Source organism: Crinia signifera, chromosome 8 (genome assembly GCF_055691185.1).
Source record: "Crinia signifera chromosome 8, ASM5569118v1, whole genome shotgun sequence".
Classification (NCBI taxonomy): Eukaryota; Metazoa; Chordata; class Amphibia; order Anura; family Myobatrachidae; genus Crinia; species Crinia signifera.
In genome coordinates this window covers 18,221,418-18,233,800 of record NC_139224.1, presented here as the reverse complement: position 1 = coordinate 18,233,800, position 12,383 = coordinate 18,221,418, and the positions used below count along the sequence as shown (strand labels likewise).

The window sequence follows — 12,383 nt, the reverse complement described above, 5'->3', positions numbered from 1 at the left end:
TAAGGGAAACACACCTGCATATAAAGAATCTCGGTCTGCGGGTAATGACACCAGAAGAGGCAAGGCCACTATCCGCGTGTTTCAGGTTTAACTTGTCTGACACACTGTATAAGGACTAATCTGCTGCGTAAAGTCCCATGTACAACATCCAGCATGGTGGTGGCACCATGCCTCCCTCTCTCTGGTGCCCATACACACGGCAGCTGAACCAAGAGCACCTCTATAAAAGCCTTGCGCGCCACATACAGTGCTCCTTGTCACCCTGGCCCCAGCTGAAGGATTATACACACCGCAGGGCTTTAGGACCATGTGAATAACTATATGATGCAGGAATTTGAGCTGCTGTGACATCATAGCCCTGCCCTGTGTAGGAATGATCACATTAGAGGACACAAACGCTGATACCTTACGAACATGTTCAGCTGGGTAGAAATATATCACTGTTGTTGGCAGGTGTATTACTTAGCATTATATATTGGGAGTTCTATATGTAATAGTGGCGTTCGGACATGGACAATAATTATATGCAAGTACAGCAGCCCCTGCGTGTTTCTTCATAGGCTTACACAATGATGGGAGTAAGGCTTCCGCCTACGCCTGATGAGCCATCTGGTGCCTGTACTGGCAGTTCTGCAGCAGGATAATAATGATTACAGCCTGTACACAGGGACCAGCACACACCCTGCTCTCCTCAGCTGTATCTTACACCACACAAGGACACCTCCCGCAGTAGCTGTACAGGGTCTCATCACACAGCACTGACTTCCGCTGTCTGCAATCACAGCTCCGCCTGGTACACACCACAGTGCTTCCTGCTACATACACCAGCAGTTCTATCCCTCTGCTGTACATTCCTCATTGTCTCACCTTATATTAAGATTTCCCCATCACTGTAAAATATGGGGGTGATCACCAGATGTAATACAATTTAACCCTATCCTGCCCGGAGCAGCACCACCTCCCCTATTATGCAGTGCCAGCTGCAAAAAAAACAGAGTACAGGTGTCTGCATTGCTGGGTGTTGACCCTTTTACACCAAAGAAAAACCCAGGTTTTTCCGGCCAATGCTTGAAAAGCTTTAACCCGGGAATTTGCTTCTGGTGTGAAAGGGGTATTACCTGTAAGGAAGGAGGGTTATACAGTGCCCATGGCCGGATAAAATCCCTGAAACATTTCACAATGCTGACCTTCCCCCTGTGCCGATAGTCACTGGCAGTGACACCGCGCAGTTGGTCATGGGGTGTTAAAAACACTGACCCATTCCAAAGGGTCACAGTTTATTACACAGCATAGTGACATAACGTGTCTCCAGGGATTAGGGGGGCCTCCCGTGTCACAGTTGGTAACGAGGGGTGCCCTGGTGGGGCTTCCGGCAATGAGTGGGGACTAAGGCGGGGCTGCAGGTAAGGCAGGGGGGGCCCCTGGTGGGGCTGCATGTAAGGCAGGGGGGGCCCCTGGCGGGGCTGCAGGTAAGGCAGGGGGGGCCCCTGGCGGGGCTGCAGGTAAGGCAGGGGGGGGCCCCTGGCGGGGCTGCAGGTAAGGCAGGGGGGGCCCCTGGCGGGGCTGCAGGTAAGGCAGGGGGGGCCCCTGGCGGGGCTGCAGGTAAGGCAGGGGGGGCCCCTGGCGGGGCTGCAGGTAAGGCAGGGGGGGCCCCTGGCGGGGCTGCAGGTAAGGCAGGGGGGGCTCCTGGCGGGGCTGCAGGTAAGGCAGGGGGGGCCCCTGGCGGGGCTGCAGGTAAGGCAGGGGGGGCCCCTGGCGGGGCTGCAGGTAAGGCAGGGGGGGCCCCTGGCGGGGCTGCAGGTAAGGCAGGGGGGGCCCCTGGCGGGGCTGCAGGTAAGGCAGGGGGGCCCCTGGCGGGGCTGCAGGTAAGGCAGGGGGGCCCCTGGCGGGGCTGCAGGTAAGGCAGGGGGGCCTTTGGCGGGGCTGCAGGTAAGGAGGGGGGCCCCTGGTGGAGCTGCAGGTAAGGAGGGGGGCCCCTGGTGGGGCTGCAGGTAAGGGGAGATGCCCCTGGTATGGCGAAAGGCCCCCGGCGGGCGGAGTTGCAGATGGCCAGGGGCCCATGTGGGCTCCGCCCTCTCCTTCCATGACAGGCCCAGACCCATGACACAGCAGAGTGGCTCCCAGAGGCCCCGCGCCGGGGTCACCGGCCCCCACACCCCAGACAACGACCTCCCAGCACCCTCCCCCGGTGTCCCCTGCCTCCCCTCCGGGACCAGCTCACCACTCGTCTCCCTTCTTTAGCGGCGCCTTAAGCAGCTCCCCCATCTCACTCTTCTGCTCCTCGGGCTCCGGGCGGCTGGCGGACTCCGGTGCCGGTACACGGGCTGCTCGGTGCAGCGGTGCCGGTCCCGGTTCTCCTCCGCCTCCCCCCTCCGCCATGGCTGCGCTAAACTCCGGGAGCGCGCGCGTCTTCAGAGCCGCCCTGACGCAATACGCTGCGTGCGCGGGCACGGGGCAGCGGAGAAGGTGCGCGCCACCTGCTGGCGGTTGGTGGGAGACGGCGCGCATGCGCAGGAGAGGACGTTTGTCGTAAGGCGCCACGTGACGGCAAAGACACCGCCCCCAACCTGATGCTGAGGTACAGGCACGTGGACAGCTCGCACTACATTTCCCAGCATGCCCTACACTACACGTCCCAGCCAGCACGCCTGCACTAACTTCCCAGCATGCCCTGCAGTGGATAGTTGCCTACCCTCTCCCTGAAACAACAGCAATCTCCCTCATATCACCTTGCCCACAGGTTCTCAAACTCGGTTCCTTAGGACCCCACGCAGTGCATGTTTTGCAGGTGTCTTCACAGAATCACAAGTGAAATAATTAGCTCCACCTGTGGGTCTTTTAAAATGTGTCAGTGAGTAATGAATGCACCTTTGCACCTGCCGGTTGACCTGGAAAACGTGAACTGTGTGGGGTCGTGAGGACCGAGTTTGAGAACCCCTGACCCAGCCCATATTATGTAGCTGTTAAGCTGCCCATATACGCTGCGATCCCGGGGTGCGTTGTGGGCTTAAATTGCATCCATCACATCGCATTGCATGCCTTGTGCATGCAATGTGATGCGATGTGATGAAAAGCAAGTACAAAAAGTATATGCAGCACATACTTTTTGTACTGTGCGATGAGGTGCCGCGGGAGCGCGCACCTCAAAGCACACATCGCACCGCCGGGAATCGCAGTATGCATGGGCGGAATTACACTTTTGGGAAAAAAGGAATGAGAGATAGATACATTTACATTGAATCATCAGCACCATTTCCCGGGTATGGGTAAAATCCGGAATCGGATAAGACACCGGAATGCCGGACTGGACATCAAACTCTGCATTCCGGAGCTTGTAGTATCCGGTCCGGGGGTGTCCTGTCCGGGGGTGCTCCATCTGATGAGGCTGCTCTTGCACCTGTCACCTGGGAGAGGAGAGGGGGGAGAATACAGCTTAACCGCATGGTCCGGGGGTGTAATAAAAACTGGAATGTTCCAGACCACACGGGGAGGCTGTAATCTCCCCTTCCCCATGTCCCTGGTGTGAGCAATCACAGGCATCCCCCCGGACAAGACACCCCCCGCATGGGACACCCCTCGGACCAGACACTATAAGCTCCGGAATGCAGAGTTTGATGTCTGGTCCGGCGTTCCGGTGTCTTATCCGGGTCCGGTTTTTACTTAGTCCCCCATTTCCCAGCATTGGAGATAAAGCACAATGGTCTTGTGGCATTTATATGAAACCACGTGTACATTATAATAGATGAACAATCCCTGAAACGTATCAGTAACTTCATACCCTCCAACTGTACCGATTTTGCCTGTACAGTACCGTTTTTTAACAGTCTGTACCTGCAAAGTCAGTTTGTACCGAATGTACCGTTTTTGTGTAACTCAGAAAAATCATTCCTCCTCTGCTCCTGGCTGTCAGAGTAATACTACTTTCAGACCGCAAATGCCGTGTCGCACACGGGATTAGGACACGGGTCCCATCCCCAGAGCAACACGGCATTGCGTTCTGAAAGTTCCGACACCGACTCGGCATATTGCCAAGTCGGTGACGTCACATGGGGCTGAGCTGGGCGGCGGCGGCGCGTCATCGGGGGCTCGGGAGGAGGCAGTACTTGGAGCTGACAGTGGTGTCGCTCGACCCAGGCACCCGTTCACACTGCACTTGACACGGGTCATAGCCGTGTTCAACCCTGGTCAATACCAGGGTTGAACACCTGTGTTGCTCGACCCGTGGTGGCCTTTTCAGACCGCAGCTTGACCCGTGTTGGGGCCGCAAGAACACGGCAATAACCCGGGTCTAGAGTGCGGTCTGAAAGCGGTATCCCTGTGCTTGCTGCCCTGCACTGGCTCTCCCCTGTCCCCCTTCGTTCCCATGAGTGCATTGCGGGCATGGCGTCATGACGTCACGCGCCGGCACCGCACCCTGTGCACTCAGGGGAAGGATGTCTCTGTGCCCTCACTAACTGCGCATGCGCTGGCAGAGAACTGAGGGCGCAAATCTCTGTGAGGGAGCGAGGGGTGCGGTGGCCAGCCCCGGCGCGCATGGGGGATGATCTCCAGGAGGACATCTACAGGTCGCCGGCCGGAGCCTGCGTGTGGCTGCGTTTGAATGTAACAGCAAAGCACATCACTGACCTCATCCAGAGTGCATGGGCTCAGCCAGGCGGCACTAAATAATCTCTCCAGCTCGCTGTGTCTTCTATCCAGCATCTTGTCGCACCTGCTCAACTTTGCCTGCAGCTCATGTCACATGGCGGCTTGGTGGGCTGCTGGCATATTAAGTAAGCATATTTAATATACTTATTTATTGAATAAGTATATTAACCCCTTCCCGACAATTGACGTACATTTACGTCATGGTCGGGAAGTACTTCCCGACACATGGCGTAAATGTACGTCATGGCATTTAACTGTCACCGCGTCTATAGACGCGGTGACAGTTTCAACATGTCTGCTGTCCCTGACAGCAGACATGTCCGTGCATGCCCAGGGGGGGCTGCGATGCCGCCCCCCCGTCGGCGATCGCTGTGATTGGCTGTTCAGTGTGAACAGCCAATTACAGCGTTTTCTGTGTCACCGGCGAATAACGTTCGCCGGTGACACGCGATCGGAGGTGATTGGTGCTGTAAAGTACAGCACCAATCACCGCGGGGTGTAAGGGTGACACTGGTGTCACCCCACCTCACCCCGCCCGCCCCCAAAGGCCGTGATTGGTCCGTCGGACCGACGGACCAATCACAGCCATGGAGGGGGGTTTAAACTAACGGTGACTGCACTGCAGACGCCATTCCGGTCTGGAATTGCGTGCAGTGCGGTCACCGTGCCTAGCTGCCGCGATATACTGACCAGAACCTTGCAAAATACTTACCTGATCCTTGCAAATATCTTGCCTGCTTCATCACTGCTTGTAGTGTGCTGGATGCTTCCTGGATCCTGCTACTTGTGACTTCCTGTGTTGTGAACTTGTGCTGCTGCAGTGTAATAGCGTTAGTTAGATAGAGAGAGATAGAGAGAGATAGTGTCAGAGAGTGCTATATTTTGTGATATTTCTGCTGCAGTGTGATATAGTTATAGAGAGAGAGATAGAGAGAGATAGAGAGAGATAGAGAGAGAGAGAGATAGAGAGGCCTAGTGACAGAGAGTGCTATATTTTGTGCTGCTGCAGTGTGATAGTTATAGATAGAGAGATAGAGAGAGATAGAGAGAGAGAGATAGAGATAGTGACAGATTGTGCTATATATTTTTTATATAACTGACTGCTGCCCCCCCTTTTGTGCTGATCAGTATAAATTAACTGATCAGCAACTTTTTGGGGGCGCAGGTTTTTTTTTATATATATATATACCTGTCACTGCTGCTGCTGCAGTGTCATAGAGTGTTAGATAGTGAGAGATAGAGAGATAGAGAGAGATAGTGACAGAGAGTGATAGAGAGTGCTAAATTTTGTGTCTGCTGCCCCCGCCTTTTGTGCTGATCACTATATCTGAGGTGATCAGCAACTTTTTGGGGGTGCAGAGGTTTTTTTTTTTTTTTATATATACCTGCCAGTTGCACTGTCAGTTGCACCAAAGGTTGTGCACCTGCTGCCCCTCACTGGTAATCAGTGTCGCATCACTGATCACCTTTTTTTTTTTTGTGTGTGCTGTGGGGTCTTTTTTTAATTTTTTTTTTACACACACTGTGATTTTGTGGGTGTCCTGTGGCCGCTGTGCGCTGATCAGTGACGTACATCACTGTTCATCTTTTTCGGCACAGGGTTGATCTATTTTTTTTTTTGATCAAATTCCTGTTGCCTTTGAGCGCTGTTCAGTGACGGACGTTACTGACCAACATCTGTGCTCAATTTTTGGCGCAGGACCTTTTTTTTTTTTTTTTAACCCCTTCAATTTTTTTTTTTTAACCCCTTCAAATTTTTTTTTTTAACCCCTTCAATTTTTTTTTTTTTAACCCCTTCAATTTTTTTTTTTTGTATAAAGTATTTTTTTTTTTCTGCACTACATACACACTACACACTACATACCCCCCGGGTTGAAATAAAGTTTGTACCCCCCCCTACACTATACACGTGTTGAAACATTTCACTACCAGTAACACAAAAATAAAAATGGCATCCCAAATGTCATCCCAAATGTCATCCCAGTCATCCAGAAGAATGTATTCAGCGGAGGAGGCATATGCCATGCTTGCTTCTGACTCTGACACAGCCAGTGATGCAAGCGGGGAATTTGAAGGATTCGCCTTAAGCTCCTCTTCCTCCTCTGGTGATGAGGGACCCCCTCAAAGACGCCCCCGTAGAGCAGCTGAGACCCCCCCCCCCAATAATTGATCTCGTATGGACCCCACCACCAGACAATTTTGAGCCCCAGGTTCCTGAGTTTTTGGCCATGCCAGGAATCCAATTTGATTCCACAGGTCTCAGAGAAATTGACTTTTTCAAATTATTTTTCTCTGATGATTTTATAAATTTAATGGTGGACCAAACTAATTTATATGCCCAGCAGTTTATTGCTCAAAACCCCACGTCATCATTTGCTAGGTGGACCCCTGTAGATGCAGTAGAGATGATGACGTTTTGGGGTCTGGTGTTTCATATGGGCATAGTAAAAAAGCCAGAAATTAGGCAATATTGGAGTACAGATGTTCTGTACAGCACCCCATTTTACCGTATGGCCATGCCCCGGGCTCGATTTGAGACGATCCTTAAATTTTTGCATTACAACGATAATGCACAGTGCCCACCCAGAGATGATCCCACCTTTGACCGCCTATTCAAAGTCAGGCCGGTCATTGATCATTTCAGTGCCAAATTTGAAGACATGTACATCCCAGATAAATTCATTTGCATAGACGAGTCCCTTATACATTTTAAAGGAAGGGTTAAATTCCGCCAGTACCTTCCCAGTAAGAGGGCAAGGTATGGCATAAAAATGTATAAGCTGTGTGAAAGCACCTCAGGGTACACTCACAGGTTTAGGGTATATGAAGGGAAGGATTCAAGAATTGAACCGCCAGAATGCCCCCCCTCCCTCGTAGGTGTTAGTGGAAAAATTGTCTGGGATTTAGTGCACCCCTTCCTGGATAAAGGTTATCACCTCTATGTGGATAACTTTTACACCAGCATCCCCCTGTTTAAGGCCCTTGGTTCAAGAGGTACAGCAGCTTGCGGTACTGTGCGCAAGAACCAAAGAGGCCTCCCAAAAATGCACATTGCCCAAGTAATGAGAAGGGGTGAAAGCAGGGGAATATGCACCGAAAATATGTTGTTGGTCAAATATAAGGACAAGAGGGATGTCCTTATACTGACAACAATTCACGGAGACAGTACCACCTCCGTCCCTGTACGAGGTACCAGTACCCACACCTCAAAACCTAATTGTATCCTGGATTACAATAGGTACATGGGCGGAGTGGATCTTTCAGATCAGGTACTGAAGCCGTACAGTGCCCTGCGGGAAACAAAAATCTGGTACAAGAAGCTGGCCGTGTATATCATCCAGATGGCACTGTATAACGCTTACGTGCTATTCCGTTCTACCGGCCAGAGGGGGACATTTATGCACTTTCAAGAGGAAGTCATAAAGGGCCTAATATTTGGGAACCAGCAGGCAGAGGGCCCCAGTACTTCTAGTACTGGCCCCCGTATTGTACCAGGGCAGCATTTTCCTGATGAAATCCCCTCCACTGGAAAAAAGGGCAGGACACAAAAAAGGTGCAAAGTTTGCTATAAAAAGGGAATAAGAAAGCAAACTATTTTCCAGTGTGACACTTGCCCCGACAAACCCGGCCTATGTATAAAGGAGTGTTTTAAAATATACCACACATCTATGGATTATTAGGTTCATAATTTCACCGTGCTTCGGGGGTCTTGCTAATGCCACATAGCACCCACCATTCATTCCACCAGAATCTGAGCCGCAAAATCCAAAAATCACTCCTTCCCTTCTGAGTCCTGCCATGCACCCAACTGGTATTTTTTGGTCACATGTGAGGCATTGCCGTACTCGGGAGAAATTGGGGCACAGATTTTGGGGTGCTTTTTCTCCTTCATACCTTCTGAAAATGAAAAATTTTGAGCCAGAACTGCATTTTTGTGTAAAAAAATGTAATTTTTCATTTTCACTGCCCACTTGTATCAAAATTGGTGAAACCCCTGGGGGTTTGAAATGTACACTATACCCCTAGATGAATTCCCTGAGGGGTGTAGTTTGCAAAATGGGGTCACTTGTGGGGGGGTTCCACTGTATTGGTGCTTTGGGGGTCTTGCTAATGCGACATAGCACCCACCATCATTCCACCAGAATTTGTGCTGCAAAATCCAAATATCACTCCATCCCTTCTGAGTCCTGCCACTTTTTGGTCACACATGAGGCATTGCCGTACTCGGGAGAAATTGGGGCACATATTTTGGGGTGCTTTGTCTCCTTCATTCCTTCTGAAAATGAAAAATTTTGAGCCAGAACTGCATTTTTGTGTAAAAAAATGTAATTTTTCATTTTCACTGCCCACTTGTATCAAAATTGGTGAAACCCCTGGGGGTTTGAAATGTACACTATACCCCTAGATGAATTCCCTGAGGGGTGTACTTTGCAAAATGGGGTGACTTGTGGGGGGGTTCCACTGTATTGGTGCAACATAGCACCCACCATTCATTCCACCAAAATCTGTGCTGCAAAATCCAAAAATCACTCCTTCCCTTCTGAGTCCTGCCATGCACCCAACTGGTATTTTTTGGTCACATGTGAGGCATTGCCGTACTCGGAAGAAATTGGGGCACAGATTTTGGGGTGCTTTTTCTCCTTCATACCTTCTGAAAATGAAAAATTTTGAGCCAGAACTGCATTTTTGTGTAAAAAAATGTAATTTTTCATTTTCACTGCCCAGTTGTATCAAAATTGGTGAAACCCCTGGGGGTTTGAAATGTACACTATACCCCTAGATGAATTCCCTGAGGGGTGTAGTTTGCAAAATGGAGTCACTTGTGGGGGGGTTCCACTGTATTGGTGCTTGGGGGGTCTTGCTAATGCGACATAGCACCCACCAAAATTCCACCAGAATCTGAGCTGCAAAATCCAAAAATCACTCCTTCCCTTCTGAGTCCTGCCATGCACCCAAATGGTATTTTTTGGTCACATGTGAGGCATTGCCGTACTCGGGAGAAATTGGGGCACAGATTTTGGGGTGCTTTTTCTCCTTCATACCTTCTGAAAATGAAAAATTTTGAGCCAGAACTGCATTTTTGTGTAAAAAATTTAATTTTTCATTTTCACTGCCCACTTGTATCAAAATTGGTGAAACCCCTGGGGGTTTGAAATGTACACTATACCCCTAGATGAATTCCCTGAGGGGTGTAGTTTGCAAAATGGGGTCACTTGTGGGGGGGTTCCACTGTATTGGTGCTTGGGGGGTCTTGCTAATGCGACATAGCACCCACCAAAATTCCACCAGAATCTGAGCTGCAAAATCCAAAAATCACTCCTTCCCTTCTGAGTCCTGCCATGCACCCAACTGGTATTTTTTGGTCACATGTGAGGCATTGCCGTACTCGGGAGAAATTGGGGCACATAGTTTGGGGTGCTTTTTCTCCTTCATACCTTCTGAAAATGAAAAATTTTGAGCCAGAACTGCATTTTTGTGTAAAAAAATGTAATTTTTCATTTTCACTGCCCACTTGTATCAAAATTGGTGAAACCCCTGGGGGTTTGAAATGTACACTATACCCCTAGATGAATTCCCTGAGGGGTGTACTTTGCAAAATGGGGTGACTTGTGGGGGGGTTCCACTGTATTGGTGCAACATAGCACCCACCATTCATTCCACCAAAATCTGTGCTGCAAAATCCAAAAATCACTCCTTCCCTTCTGAGTCCTGCCATGCACCCAACTGGTATTTTTTGGTCACATGTGAGGCATTGCCGTACTCGGGAGAAATTGGGGCACAGATTTTGGGGTGCTTTTTCTCCTTCATACCTTCTGAAAATGAAAAATTTTGAGCCAGAACTGCATTTTTGTGTAAAAAAATGTAATTTTTCATTTTCACTGCCCAGTTGTATCAAAATTGGTGAAACCCCTGGGGGTTTGAAATGTACACTATACCCCTAGATGAATTCCCTGAGGGGTGTAGTTTGCAAAATGGGGTCACTTGTGGGGGGGTTCCACTGTATTGGTGCTTGGGGGGTCTTGCTAATGCGACATAGCACCCACCAAAATTCCACCAGAATCTGAGCTGCAAAATCCAAAAATCACTCCTTCCCTTCTGAGTCCTGCCATGCACCCAAATGGTATTTTTTGGTCACATGTGAGGCATTGCCGTACTCGGGAGAAATTGGGGCACAGATTTTGGGGTGCTTTTTCTCCTTCATACCTTCTGAAAATGAAAAATTTTGAGCCAGAACTGCATTTTTGTGTAAAAAATGTAATTTTTCATTTTCACTGCCCACTTGTATCAAAATTGGTGAAACCCCTGGGGGTTTGAAATGTACACTATACCCCTAGATGAATTCCCTGAGGGGTGTAGTTTGCAAAATGGGGTCACTTGTGGGGGGGTTCCACTGTATTGGTGCTTGGGGGGTCTTGCTAATGCGACATAGCACCCACCAAAATTCCACCAGAATCTGAGCTGCAAAATCCAAAAATCACTCCTTCCCTTCTGAGTCCTGCCATGCACCCAACTGGTATTTTTTGGTCACATGTGAGGCATTGCCGTACTCGGGAGAAATTGGGGCACATATTTTGGGGGTTTTTGTTTCCTTCATACCTTCTGAAAATGAAAAATTTTGAGCCAGAACTGCATTTTTGTGTAAAAAAATGTAATTTTTCATTTTCACTGCCCACTTGTATCAAAATTGGTGAAACCCCTGGGGGTTTGAAATTTACACTATACCCCTAGATGAATTCCCTGAGGGGTGTACTTTGCAAAATGGGGTGACTTGTGGGGGGGTTCCACTGTATTGGTGCAACATAGCACCCACCATTCATTCCACCAAAATCTGTGCTGCAAAATCCAAAAATCACTCCTTCCCTTCTGAGTCCTGCCATGCACCCAACTGGTATTTTTTGGTCACATGTGAGGCATTGCCGTACTCGGGAGAAATTGGGGCACAGATTTTGGGGTGCTTTTTCTCCTTCATACCTTCTGAAAATGAAAAATTTTGAGCCAGAACTGCATTTTTGTGTAAAAAAATGTAATTTTTCATTTTCACTGCCCACTTGTATCAAAATTGGTGAAACCCCTGGGGGTTTGAAATGTACACTATACCCCTAGATGAATTCCCTGAGGGGTGTAGTTTGCAAAATGGGGTCACTTGTGGGGGGGTTCCACTGTATTGGTGCTTTGGGGGTCTTGCTAATGCGACATAGCACCCACCATCATTCCACCAGAATTTGTGCTGCAAAATCCAAATATCACTCCATCCCTTCTGAGTCCTGCCACTTTTTGGTCACACATGAGGCATTGCCGTACTCGGGAGAAATTGGGGCACATATTTTGGGGTGCTTTGTCTCCTTCATTCCTTCTGAAAATGAAAAATTTTGAGCCAGAACTGCATTTTTGTGTAAAAAAATGTAATTTTTCATTTTCACTGCCCACTTGTATCAAAATTGGTGAAACCCCTGGGGGTTTGAAATGTACACTATACCCCTAGATGAATTCCCTGAGGGGTGTACTTTGCAAAATGGGGTGACTTGTGGGGGGGTTCCACTGTATTGGTGCAACATAGCACCCACCATTCATTCCACCAAAATCTGTGCTGCAAAATCCAAAAATCACTCCTTCCCTTCTGAGTCCTGCCATGCACCCAACTGGTATTTTTTGGTCACATGTGAGGCATTGCCGTACTCGGGAGAAATTGGGGCACAGATTTTGGGGTGCTTTTTCTCCTTCATACCTTCTGAAAA

The 12,383-nt window shown here is 49.4% G+C and overlaps 1 protein-coding gene across 1 annotated transcript in view; it reads right to left on the bottom strand.

The window, feature by feature from the left end:
* Positions 1 to 2,462, bottom strand: part of USP4 (ubiquitin specific peptidase 4) — a 30,618-nt gene extending 28,156 nt beyond the window's left edge. The window contains exon 1 of the mRNA XM_083155871.1: positions 2,222 to 2,462. Within this exon, the coding sequence (XP_083011997.1) occupies positions 2,222 to 2,379 (158 nt within the window). The 5' untranslated portion in view covers positions 2,380 to 2,462. The remainder of the gene's footprint in view (positions 1 to 2,221) is intronic.
* Positions 2,463 to 12,383: the final 9,921 nt, after the last annotated feature.